At 42.1% G+C, this 13,412-nt stretch overlaps 1 protein-coding gene across 4 annotated transcripts in view; it reads left to right on the top strand.

Moving 5' to 3' along the window:
* Nucleotides 1-13,412, top strand: part of dscama (Down syndrome cell adhesion molecule a) — a 102,866-nt gene that overhangs the window by 57,405 nt on the left and 32,049 nt on the right. For all 4 annotated transcript variants that reach the window (XR_004340996.1, XM_032576714.1, XM_032576712.1 and 1 more), the window contains exons 4-7: nt 11,092-11,238; nt 11,951-12,229; nt 12,374-12,649; nt 12,921-13,217. Coding sequence is in view for 3 of the 4 variants with exons in the window: in XM_032576714.1 (XP_032432605.1) it covers nt 11,092-11,238; nt 11,951-12,229; nt 12,374-12,649; nt 12,921-13,217 (999 nt within the window). In the remaining variant the exon portion in view is untranslated. The remainder of the gene's footprint in view (nt 1-11,091; nt 11,239-11,950; nt 12,230-12,373; nt 12,650-12,920; nt 13,218-13,412) is intronic.

Genomic DNA, 13,412 nt, shown 5'->3' with positions numbered 1-13,412 from the left:
TTTTTTTAAGTGACACACTGTAACTGTAATTACTTAAAACGAGAGTTTGTTGGGTTTTTTTACATCTGGAATGAAAACATCTCATACTGATCATGTTTGTCTGCTCTTAACTCGGCATCGTTCCACCTTCTCTCTCCTCCTCTCGGCTCTTCAGCCTCATCTCTAGGCACTCGCTTTCCCTCCCTCCTCAGTGTGGTTCCTGAATATTTAATAAGCTTGAATTACTGAGGCCCTCAACTGTAATGATGGGAAAATCAGACAATTAAAGCAGAAGGGCTCTGGCTTTAAGTCTCACCTCCCCCAGAGGAGCCAGAGATTATTTAAAGTGGCACACTGTTTGATTATCTAATCCTCCTCGTGCCCCCTCTGCTTTACTCACAGAGCAGCGTCGCCTTGCTCCACTTGCCACCGCAAATTACCATGAAACGCCAATGAGCTCCGTGTTTAAACCCATTTTCATGAGCAGGAATGTTGTGCCAGGAAATCCCAAAGGGAGTATCCGTATATGGGTTAGCTCCTTTACATTTAGGTTATCCCTGTGCTGCTCCCAGCCTTCCAGAGTGTTCTTCCCTGGTTCACTGTTAGCAAATGTAATTATTAGGATGTTGAGAGGTGCACAATTGAGTAGAAAAAAACCCAACTTGTTACTTGGTTGGAAAATTGACATTTCGTGCGATCAGATACGTGTGTCGGTCGATGAGAATGTTGCGTCTAGTCGATATATCTTTTCCCCAGGTGGCACAAAGGCTATTCGAGCTTGTTTTTGTTTTGTTTTTGCCTATCTTCTTTCATCAAGCAGAAGTAAAAGCGATGTAGAAAGGCAACTTTGACCTGCTGATGTGTTGTTTGACTGGAAACAAGCTCTGTTTTCCCTCCGACAGAGCCGGGTTTGTTTGGCTTTCCCGATGAGCTCGAGTTATTTTCCAGACAAAGTGATGGATCGTGATGGAGCAGACAGTTGCAGCTTCCTTAGTGTCTTCCAGAACTACACACACACACACACACACGCACGCACACAAACACCCCCACACACAGGGAGGTTTTCAGAACACGCAGATGAATATTCATGATTGTACAGCTGAGGCTCAACACTGGCTCATTTAGTCTTGGCCAGAGAGAGACCAATGATAGCATTGTAAACAAAACGGGGTTTAATAGCCGGACTCTAACGCTGGCTAATTACCCTGCACAGTTCGTCATATAGTGGCACGCAGATTTAAGAGCTATTGTGGTGAGATTTCCTCTCAGATTTGACTCCTATTGGGGGAACTTCTTATAGCCCCTTTTGGAATAAAAGGCGAGTATCCAGCTGCTGCTCTCAGTCTGAGGGAAGAGAGAGATCTTTTATCAGAGCTTCCTAATGAGTTCTGCACAAATGGACTCCAGTCTACAAATATCATTTGATTGTTTGAGGCATAATGGACGAAGTATCTGGCAAATACTGCCAGTGTTGGTTTTATATTGGACTGAGTTTCGTGTGCAGAGAGCACATCCAGTCACCAGGGACATGATTGAGATCCACATTTTTAGCTTTTTAATTTATTTGTTAGGGTTACTTGATATGACACGACTTTAATTAGTTGTAACTAACAATAATTGGATGCAAAGGTTTGAATTTACTGTGGATTTTCATTATAAATCTACATAAGTTTCACATGCTCAAATATACAAGCGGTCACCTACATGTTTAGGCTACTAACCTTTTAGTTTACAGCACTAATTTCATTGACCAATACTCTGAACAATGGAAATGTCCTTTAAACAAATTTCTAAATAACAGCAGATTGGATTTTTATCAGTTTACATCAGCATGGCTTGACAGGCTGCTGACAAAGAAATAAGCCTCTGCTCTAAAGAAAGCAACTTCGAGTTCAGCTGCCCACGTCGACAAGCCGAATGTCTTCTGCAGTTATTTCATGAGATAAAGCTTGAGCTGTTTGGACAAGAAGCATGTTTTGATTTCTGGTTTTGAAATCCCAAAGCACTGTTCAGGCTGTCCGACACGGAGGTGACAGCATCATGCTAGGGTTCTGCTTTGCTGCCAGCGGTACTGTTGCATTGCACAAACTGAATGGCATAATAAAGAAGCTCTACTTTCAGATTCTCCCATCTCATCTTTACAATACAGTAAAATAGTTGAATATTTGACATAATTGGATGTTTCTGAAGCACAAGGATCCCAAACACGTCCAAACTGCTTTGAAATGGGTAAAACAGACCAATAAACAGACCTGGTCTCGACCCGAATGTTAGAAATGAATTGACTATGAGTAAAAACTTGATTTGTATTTGAAAAGAAAAAGAAAAAAATGTAACAAATGTTACAAATTCAACCACAAACCTTGGTGAAATTATGCCCAAGTTTTATTTTTGTTGTGTAAAAATGTACTGTTCACATATTTGTTAAAATTGTGTCAATGTCCTGACAATGTAAAATGAGACAGAAGCTTCTCTGGCTCCCCCTAGTGGACTCAGAGACTCACAGCTCTTTACAGAAGCAGAAACAACCAATCAGAGCCAGGAGGAGTATCTTAGCAGTGTCAATTAAACTCATGTACACGCTGCTCACACCCTTCCCCTACGTTCAACGCGTAACATAATTTAAGCCGAAGATTGCTGGTGTGCTGCTGCTATTCTAGTGGTGGAGAAACAGAATGATGTTACAGGAAAACCGACATTTTATTGAGTTCTCGGCTGGCCCCGGTGTGAGAGAGGCTTTAGAGGAAGGGTTGTGACTGAGCAGAGTAGAGGGGAGGAGCTATGGTGGGCTTGTTCAAATCTTCAGTTTTTCTCAGAACTTCCTACTGCAGCTTCAAGGGTCTTTTAACCAAACATAAATATATATAAACCTAAATGTATAGTTTTATTCTGCATAGATTGAAGAAAATCCACGTTAAATTCAAACTTTTTCACATATTTTGTCTATTCATAAAAGGTATATCATACAACACAAATATTGTTAAAAAGGCCCAAATTGAATGTATCATTTATGCATTTGATGAGAGTTTAGATTTCTAACTCTACTCTGTATACGGATGAACAAACAGAACATATGCAGCTTGTGATTCTCTGAACATTGAACCTTTAAATACCTGGAAATACCCTCCACCGTCTCCCGGGGTGAAGCTGTGAAGACAGAAGATATCTCAGCTCCCTCAGCCCTTTAGCTTGATACGGGAATGTGGGGCAACTATGTGGCTTCGGGGTTTAAGCTTTCCTTCAGCCTGCTTATTTGAATATCATTCAGCGTCTATTTGCATCTAGTTTTAATAGCAGTTTACTCAGCGAAGCGGAAGATGACATCTTTATCTGCGGTTGACACATGAGGCCGTGCGCCTGCGGCTAGCGTGTGTCTAGTTAATGAGCAGAGGGATGCTGCTGCTGATTAGGGGCGGCAATAAAAATAAAAAAAACGCTCAATTCCAGAGAAGGAATAAAACCGGGCCCAGACCCAGACGGTTACAGACTGGGTACTGCCAAGAGGTCCGCTTGTTTTTCTGTTTAATTGATTCTGAAATGAGAATTAGAAAAAAACAATGTAAGATGATATTGAAAATTGTTACTAAATGTTTGGATTAAGTAATTTTTAAAATGAAAACTGAATTTCAGAGATATGCTGTAGATGTAGTGGCAGTCCTGGTAGAGATGTGTAAAAAGATTTAATAATCCAACTTTAATTTTCAGTACTCTTATTTATTTAATATTTGAATTAAACAACATCATGGGATAAAAGTTTATCCACAGATATTCATTGCTGACTAAGGTAAAACTGTTGTTAAGGTTAATGATGTCATGAACTCCTTTAAATATTTTAAATTAAGACTTTAAATTTAAAAAAAACATGTAAACTTTGCTATGCAGCTAAAAATCAGTCATCACTGGGTCTTTCTACATGGTAATGATCTAATGTATATGTATATAAAAAAGAAGGAGGAAGCATTAATTATTTATGTGTGTTTCTGTCCACTCAAATATTAGACTGGACAAGCCTGATCCCAGGTATCCCTGCTGCTGCAATGCTGGGAATACTGCACACTAAGCCAATGTGTTGTCATGGCAACCGCAGCAGCTGTCAGAGCACCTCCTGTAAGAGTGACAGATGATTTTTATTACACAGGCTGCGAACACTGGAAGGGTCTCCCTCCTTCCATCGGCATACGTATGCCAGCCTGATCAAATCGCACTTCCAATGCCAATGATTGAGATGAGGCCTAATTAAAGCCCGGGCCCGCCTGGGCTCACAGTCCGCTTGTCGTTACACACAGCCCACTCTGGCAGTTCTGGCGCCAGTCCCCGTGTCACATTATCATACTGGGAAACAATGTGGCATCGCATACGGTAACATTATAGCACCAATTACAGATTGATGAGAAGACAGCTGCTTGTAAATGTTTATTATCCTGAATGAATTTCTATTTATTATACCACGATATACTTATGCTCATTATAAATAACCAGAATACAAAATTGTTCTATCTGCAGTGAGCTTCCATTTTTATCTATATTAGGTTGAGATATAATTTGCAAGAGCACCAGCTATAAAAATTGGCTATAAAACTGCGCAAACTGGAATTGCGAAAATAAATTTGCTCAATGGAAACATGTCAATTTAAAAACATTTTTAAAAAGCTCTAGGATGAGGTAGTTTTTCTATAACTGCATACTAGCGTTGTTGTAGATAGAAAAAAAATTCTTAAATTCCCGACAAAAAAAAGAAAATTCAGAAATTTTGAGACAAATTTTAGGAATTTTCTAGAAAAAAAAACATGGACATTTCTGAATTTCAAAGTCTAAAAGTTTTGAATTTTCGTAGTTTTTTAGCAGACCTTGCTTCCCCTTTTTTCCATTTATAATGGCCGTTTTGCTGTTGGTAAAGTTAGCACACAAAACATTTTTATATTGGAATCTAGCATGTAAACATCAGTGAGTATTTAATCAAGATTATAGACCATGCAGTTGGACTTTGTGCTGCTGGTGTAATGAAAACCTGCCACATGTTTCTAATCGAAAGGAAATGAATTGAATATCTTTCTGCATCTTTAAAGTCAATGTGTTGTTTCTGACATACTCTTGTTCTAAATGGATACTGGGTTCCAGTGGGGTGGAAATCACATTTTTCCTCCTGCGTCATGACGGCGTAATACGAACTGGTAACACACGTGTTGCCTTCACTGATCTGAAAAAGTTGGAATTTTTCCATTTAAGCCAGAAAGCAGCTAACTCGGGTGAGAGCTGTTCCAGAAATTGACGCCTAATACACAAACAAAATACCGGATTGTTTTCAGCAGTTTGTGTTCTGATCTTCAGTCAATCAATTTTATTTATAAAGCACCCTTCATGCTAAAAGCAGCTCAAAGTGCTGTATAGATCAATCAAAACAAACCCACAATACAAACAATTACCCACCACAACCCCAAATGAAGAAACACGCAAAAAACTTTATGGGAGTTGCACAAACTATGTGGAGATGACCCAATTCAGGAAGTAGTTAAAAAGATGGGTCTTTTGAGCCGCTCTTAATCGTTGTAATTAAAATTTTCCAGCACGCACGTTGCAAGTCACATATCTAAATAACAGGAAGGAGTTAAAAGGTTTGCTGGTAATTTGGCCTCAAGCTGCGAATTGTTATCCCTTATTTTCTTCTCTCAACTGACTTTGAGTGGCCAAGGTTACGGTGACACCGTGGGGCTGGGCTTGTCCCCTGAGACCGCGCTCCGCTCACTAATACACTCGAAGACAGCTTCACAGCAGGGACTCTGATAGCAGAGTGATGAGGAGGCACTTTTTATCCACGTGGTTTAGCTGACTGCACCTGTTTCCCCGTCAGTGGGCTCCAGATTGTTGTTGATCAAGTTCAAGTCAAAGTTTTCGAGGCGCTCTGGGAGAAAGTGACTTACTGCCGCTTATTATTACCAGCATGTTTTTGATGTAATTACAAATCAAAGAATAAGCTATCTTTTCTGTTTTTTTAAAAAACCACACCACTGAGTTACAGTGAGCTGTTGCCTTTTCGGCAGCATATTTCCAGTCAGGGTAAGACTCGGAGAGATAGATGTGCCAGGTTCCCGTTGCGATCTGTCAGACAGACAGGGCTGACGCTTTTGTTGATAATTGCTCTGCCTAGCCATGATCTGAATTAGCATATGAAAGTTGCCTCTTTTTTTCCTCCCTCCCCTCTCTCTGGAAGTGCATAGCTGTAAGCCAATTTGTAAGTCATTTAAGATGACAGAAAGTGGTTGTATCCCAGAGGTGCTCTTTTCCTCTTGATCTTTAATTTTTTTTGTCTCTCTCTCCTTCAGTGTGTCTTCACCTCCTCCTCCCGTCTCATCCTTCCTCTTTTCATGTCTCAATTAGAACCGCCGTGGAATGCCTTCAGCGATCCGTTCTGATCCTTTCGGGTTAAAGCGGGGTGGTTCGGGGCAGATGGTCGCTCAGCAAGCTCAGGTCAAAGTGCTCAGCTACGCCGCCATGTGTCATTGTGTCCCACCTCAATGGAAAGCCTGCTCCCTCAGTCCTTGGTGCTCATTATTAACCTTTGTGTCTTCCGATGACACGTGTGCAAACTGTCCTTGGTCGAAAAGTGCTTCAATAGCACACAGGCAGAATTTTCACTCTTTCTGTTTCGTTGCACGAGCGATTAGGGTTTCGATGGCAAACTGCAAAGTGTCCTGGAGAACAAAACGCCTGCTTGCAAGCTCAGCGTGGCTTAAACAGGGATTAATTGAAGCTATTTAGTGAGGAGCCACAGAAAGAGACTTGTGTTTGCAGCACCAGCGATGCCAAAGCAGCTGGGTGGGCCGGGAGGAAGGGAAGAGGAGACGACTGATGGTCCTGCAAGCCACCTGGGCTGAAATGAAGCCGTAATTTACAAAGCGTACGCACAGGTGTGAACAAAAACCCTCGCTCGTACGTCGGACATGTTTTAACGCAGGCTGCGGCGGAAGGGGTCAGGCATGCGGTGAGCGCAGCAGGGAAACGCATCGGCGAGCATCTTCAGTCGTTATTATTGACCATTGGTCCCTGCTGCTGTATGAGGCGTTAGCGGACTAACACTCACTTGCATGCACACGCGTGAAAATACACAGAAAGATATTAATATACAAACAGAAATCCCTACAGCCCGCCAGGATGCAACCACGTGGTACGCAAGTTTAGGCGGCAGCTTTGTGTTAGGGAGTCTGTGCTACTGCTGGGTGTGGAAGGGTCAGGGTTCATCCAAAGAAGTAATGAAAATTGCTTGTAAAAAAATATTGACACAATTGCACAAAATATTGATGTTTTATTACTAAAACAGGGTCCAAACGTCTGCTACAGGGCCACAACTGTCACGTTGAAAGTTCAGGCGTGCCATAATAAGAACTTTTTCTGTTTCTTGTTTTTTGTTATTTCTTTATTTTACCTGCTTAAAAATGTACTTCACACAAACTACCTTAATGCAACTAGCAAATAGTCTGCTTTTTTATGAAAAAAAGGCGTCTGTTCTGTAATCCTCAATAATTTCCATTATAAGAAGATTTTATTTGTCTGTGAAAATGCCAAAGCCACAACCTCATTGTGCTCACAGTGTGGTCACACTCAGCTCTGGTGTAACCACACTGCTGTGTGCATTCCCCCTCCTTGTTCCTCTGACTGCAACAACCAAGTACCTAAAAAAGACAAATGCACAGTTTCCACACCCGTAAACATGAAAGGTCTGTGGAGTTCTTCTCTTGTTTCACCTGTCAAAGGAGAAGAAGGATGAGGATGAGGAGCAGAAAGATCAGGAAGAAGAATAATACGCACAAGCTGCCAGTCGATCAGGACAGATGGGAGCTCAGCCTGGATCTGCTGTTGGTTTAAACAGGAGTTTTTCTTTCCACTTTCACCACATGCATCCTCAGCATGGGGGATTATTGCAAAGTAACAACTGGATGCAATTAACTGTCCACTGTCGGCGCTTATTTTGATGAAGAGGCAAAGTCAGTGACTCAATGCGATCTTTTGGGTGCTTAGATAGAAACCTTTTTACCCATTTAAATTATAAGATAAACCTAACCGCATTATTTTATAGTAAGATTGAACTGGAATGGATTTAATTGACTTTGATTCTGTCTGTACAATTGGACTGAATTAATTGTACATTTTGCTAAAGTACTTAAGGTATTGAAAGAAGATAACACTGTTTAGGTCTGTAAGTACACATGTTTCCTCTAATCGAAGCCTTGACTAGAAAGAAAATGAACTGCTCCACTCCTCATACTGGACTCCAAATATGGCAGATCTTACAGAATTGTGTTTTGTCCTTTTTCTGAATGTTACCATGAAGGCTGCTGTTTGTGCTGATGCCAGACAATGTTCCTATAAAAGGAAAGAAAGTGGAAAAGAGAGGTACAAGCTATAGCCTGCTAAATGGAAACAACACACCCTCACATGTCCTCTTCCTTTTGATTCCATGGTGTTTGTTGTGGACACTTTTACAGCATCTGAGCAACTAGCGAACAAAATACCCTGCAGGATGTCAAATCCATGGTCTCCTGTTTCTAACTAGGTCAACACTTGCTTACAATATCATGGCCACGGCTCTTTACTCTTCTCCTCCACCAGTTTTATTTCTTTTTCTGTCGTTCGTGTCTTTCTTAAAGCTGCAGTATGTAACTTTTATTAAATGCTTGTTAAAACTGTGCCATTTTGTGATAGTTTGTTATGAGACAGACAGATAATTTGTAAAAAGATCAATCTCCGCCAACTCCTCTCTGAGTTACTATTGTCATCTGATGAAATGCACCACTCCCTGTCAAAAACAACCAATCAGAACCAGAAGGAGGGTCTTAGCGCTGTCAAACAACATTGTGAAGGCACTGCTCAATGTTCTAATGGCAGAGAAACAACTTACTGTTACAGGTAAACCATTTATCTGCTGTCATTGGTTGCATGCTAGCTAGTCTGAGCTTTCACAACAGGTTGTGTTAGAGCAAGGAGGAGAAGAAAGGGGGTGTCACACGGAAGGTCATAGGCAGCGCTAAGACCCGCCTCCTGGCTCTGATTGGTTGTTTCTATGTTAGCAATAAGAGAAGGCAAAGGCGCTAAATTTTTCCACAGATTATATGTTTCATACCATTCTGTCACAACAAAGTGGTAGTTTTAGCAAATATGTAAAAAATATTCTTCCTAAAAGTTACACACTGCAGCTTTAATTCCCAACAAACTCAAGATAGATGCTGTCATGTGCTGTGTTTGGTGATCTATATTCCCTTATTTTAAGGATGTGCTGTGTAAGAGTCTCCCCCAGCAGTCTTAATCAGTGTTAAACTGGCATGACAGGACTAAATGAGGGTAATTTAACACCCCATAAAGTCTGCATCACGATGAGTCTCACAGTACCTCCAGAATCCCCCCGCCATGCGCCAGCCTCATTTGATCACCATCCCTGATAGGCCTCTCCATCATTCGTGACATAAAATACTCCAGCAGCCACCGGCTACGGCGCACATCGCCCCCTCATAAATATTGACTACCTCCATCTCCTTCCACGTGTTCATGCAAATTAGCGTTACATTACCGCCATCCGACCTGCGCAGCCGTGCCTTATCAAAGAGCTCTGTGATCCCCGGCTCCTCGCACTTTAGTCTGGAGCGGGAGGAGAAAAAAAAAAAAAAAAGGAAGAGCAGACCTGTGTGTGAGAGTTTCCCCCAGGAGAGAGAGGGAAGAGCGATGAGCTACATGATAACGAGCTGTGTTACACTGCTACACAGCACACAGTCTTGTCACTGCGCCTCAGAGCCGTTCGGAGCTAAATGGGCTGCAGCAGATGTTTGGTGACTACAATCACACAGGGCTGCGTACCTCACTTGACTTGCAAATATTTGCTAAGTGACTTCAATATTGGATCTTCTCTGTTCCCCGCTTCTACAATGTATAAGACGAAACGAATACACTCAGCTGTCTTTCTCTGCTACCGTCTGTGATTGTCACGTCTTCTTTTATTATTATTATCTTAAAAAGCCAACCTTCTCCTGTGACGAAATCTGGAGGCAACTGGTCCTTCACTTATTCCTTTCACATGTCAATCACGATTCTTTAGACTCCAAAAGATGGCAGTCCATTAAAAAATGGACCGTCTTTTTCTTAAATGTCTTCTAGTATTCTCCAAATCATTGTACAGTCATTGACCAAAACACTAAACCACGCTAAGCATCCCAAAGCAATGCTTTGACTTTAATGATATTTGGAAGACCATTTTGCTAGGTTCTTGTGTGTTTACAAAGGCAGAAGAGCAGGCATGACTAAGTCCAGTCCCAGAGAGCTTCTATCCTGCAACTTTTAGATGCATCCCTGCTTCAAAACACCTGAATCAAATGGTTACTGGATACCAGGCCTCTGGAGATGTCAAATGACATCCTGTTGAGGGAATTCAGGTGTGTTGAGAAGGGATGCCTCCAAACTTTCTCCAGGAACGGCGGCACTAGAGAGTGTTACTGGAACCCACTGAGTGGAGCCGTTGTGTTGCAGGTAGCTGATGCTGACAGTCAGTCCAATCAGGGAGTGAGTGAAGGTGACCTGGCAGAAGATGTTTTGTTTACCCATTTGGACTTACGGCCCTTGGCTGACAGACTTCTGTTTTTACGAGAAATATTGTACGTTTGTTTTAGCTGTAGCAATCATCTGTGGGGCGAATCCTTACACCACGGTGCTTTTGTGTTTCTGTTTTGGTTAATTTCTTGGCATGAGAGTGACAGCAACAGGCCAAACCACGTAAGAGACTCTAGTTGTATTTGTCTAGCGTAATACAGTGGTTTACTATTTCTTTTAATGTTTATTGCACAAGACAATTAAGCTGAGTGGGAGCACAGCAGGGACTAATGAATCAAGAGAAGATGCTTCATGGGAAGAAATAGATAGCTTTTCCACACTTTGCAGTGTGGTGCACTTACCTTGTGGGTAACATAAATATGTCACATGTTGTAATGGCTTCTTCCACAGGCATTTAAAGCATTTATGGGTGTCATTTTATCATCTATGTTTCACTGATTTTATGATTTCATTAAAGTACATCTACACTTAGAAATGCTTTATGGTGTGCTGATATTGCTTTCTGAATGTGTTTCTTCTCAGTGTCACGGTTTCTAATTACATCCACTGGTGCCCTGTATATCCTGGATGTGCAAATGGAAGACGGGCTTTACAACTACAGGTGTATGACACGACATCGGTACACAGGAGAGACCCGACAGAGCAATAGTGCCCGTCTCATTGTCTCAGGTAAGAAGCCAGAGTTTTAAAAGTCCCCATCATCAGTGTAAACAGACAGCATTTCTAAAAGTGAATCGATTTTTTTTAGCTGTTTACCAAGTAGAGATTAAAACTCCCTCATTAGGGTAGAAAATGAGGGAGATTTTCTACCCAAAATAACAAATTAAAAGTATAAATATATGCATATATAACCAAGGAACATATGGCTGTAAAATTGTACTAGTGACAAATCCTGTAGGTCATTTGAATAGAAATGAAGCTGACAGCATAAAAGCACTTAAATAAAGAGATTATGTGCCATAAAGGTAATTTGAACTTGGGTGAGAGACAATGCTCCTTCTCTTCAGCAATATAAAGAGGCAGTACTAGTTCTACAAAATGGAACTGGGAAGTAAAGAAATGCAAGGATACAAAATAGGGGTGTAAATTCTTAAAGAGGAATCAGAGGTTCTTGCTCAAGGACACTTGCGCATTTGGTCAAGGCAGAGCTGAATCTGAGCTCCTGACCTTGTGCTCACCAGATGACTTATTTGTTCACTGGTTCACAGTGTCCTCAGTTCATTGCAGACAAGTTTAGCATAAAGTTCCTGGACCTAATAATCACGAGTTACTTAAAACATTTCAGTAGATCCTCTTGACGAAGCATCACACATTGGGTAAATCTCAGCCTGTAGCAACAAAGCTTACAGCCCAACTTACACCTCGCTCTTTTGCCCTTCAGATCCAACCAACTCAGCACCACACATACTGGACAGCTTCGAGCGTCGCGAGGTGATGACGAATCATCGAGTGGAGCTGCCCTGCAAGGCCTCAGGTCACCTGGCGCCCAAATACCGTTGGCTTAAGGACAACCGACCGCTGGAACCAGACACACGCTTTAGACAGAGTGTCACAGGCCTGTTGATAGAGAGAGCCCAGCCCAGTGACACGGGGGCATATGTGTGTGAAGTGTGGAATGGCTACGGCAATGCTGAGGTTGTTGGCAGGTTGCACGTAAAAGGTCAGTGCTCATTGGTAATCTGCTTACCCACCGTGGGGAGTTAAATCAGTTTTATCAGATATCTAAAGTGCTTAATGTGACAATGTACATATTTTTCCTTCTTGACATCGATCACTGATGTCTGATTACCTCCCTAAAACACAGAACCTCTGAAGGTAACGGTGAGTCCACGGAAGGTGAAAGGCAGCGTGGGAAGCCAGGTTTCCTTGACCTGCAGTGTAACTGGCTCTGAGGAGTATCAGCTGTCTTGGTACCGCAATGGAGAGCTCATTTACCCCAGCAACAGTATCCGCATGACAGGCCAAAGCAGAGAGAATCTGGTTATGGCTGGAATGGCCAAGAGCGACGGAGGAGCCTATCAATGCTTCGCCAGGCATGGCAAGATGTCTGCCCAGGACTTTGTTCAAGTGATACTGGAAGGTCAGAACTCACAGTGATAAATGGGTGCTTAGGCGTTTGTATCAATTTGTGAATATGTGATCTCTAAATGCAACTTCTATGCAGTTTTTAATCTAACACATGTTGTCCATCACAATTTGCTGTTTTGAGTAATTATTTCAGGATTGTAATGCCCAGTCTACTGAATTTTCAATACATTTGTTCTGTAGATGTTTTAAATTGGATTTTCTAACATTCTTTGATGATCTTAGCAGACACCATGTGACTATGTTTAAATCCAATCTGTGTCCAGATGGCACCCCGAAGATTCTGGCTTCATTCAGCGAGAAGGTCTACAACGTCAACGAGTTTGTGTCACTGTCGTGCACGGTGAAGGGCACACCGGAGCCTAGGGTAACGTGGTCGCTGGACGACGAACCTGTGATCCGGGACAGTCGGCACCGCATCTCCTACTACACCAACGCCGAAGGCCACGTGGTCAGCCACCTCAACATCACCCAGACCCAGGTCCCTGACGGAGGGGTGTACCGCTGCATCTGCAACAACTCGGCAGGGACGGTTTCCTACCAGGCGCGAATAAACGTAAGAGGTGCTTGTCAGATCAACTCTTCCAGCACACCATCACATACACACATCAACATGTCTTGAGAAGTTTCGTTTTGACGCGACCTTAAAAGCACCAAGATGTGCAGACGCAGAAGGAGTGCCTCACTAAGTTTGTGGAAAGTGTTTAGGTCTTTGTCTTATAAATTTGGAAGAAAAATAAACATTGGTTTCAACTGAA

This window comes from Xiphophorus hellerii, chromosome 11 (genome assembly GCF_003331165.1).
Source record: "Xiphophorus hellerii strain 12219 chromosome 11, Xiphophorus_hellerii-4.1, whole genome shotgun sequence".
NCBI classification, from domain to species: Eukaryota; Metazoa; Chordata; class Actinopteri; order Cyprinodontiformes; family Poeciliidae; genus Xiphophorus; species Xiphophorus hellerii.
This window is presented reverse-complemented; position numbering and strand designations above follow the sequence as displayed.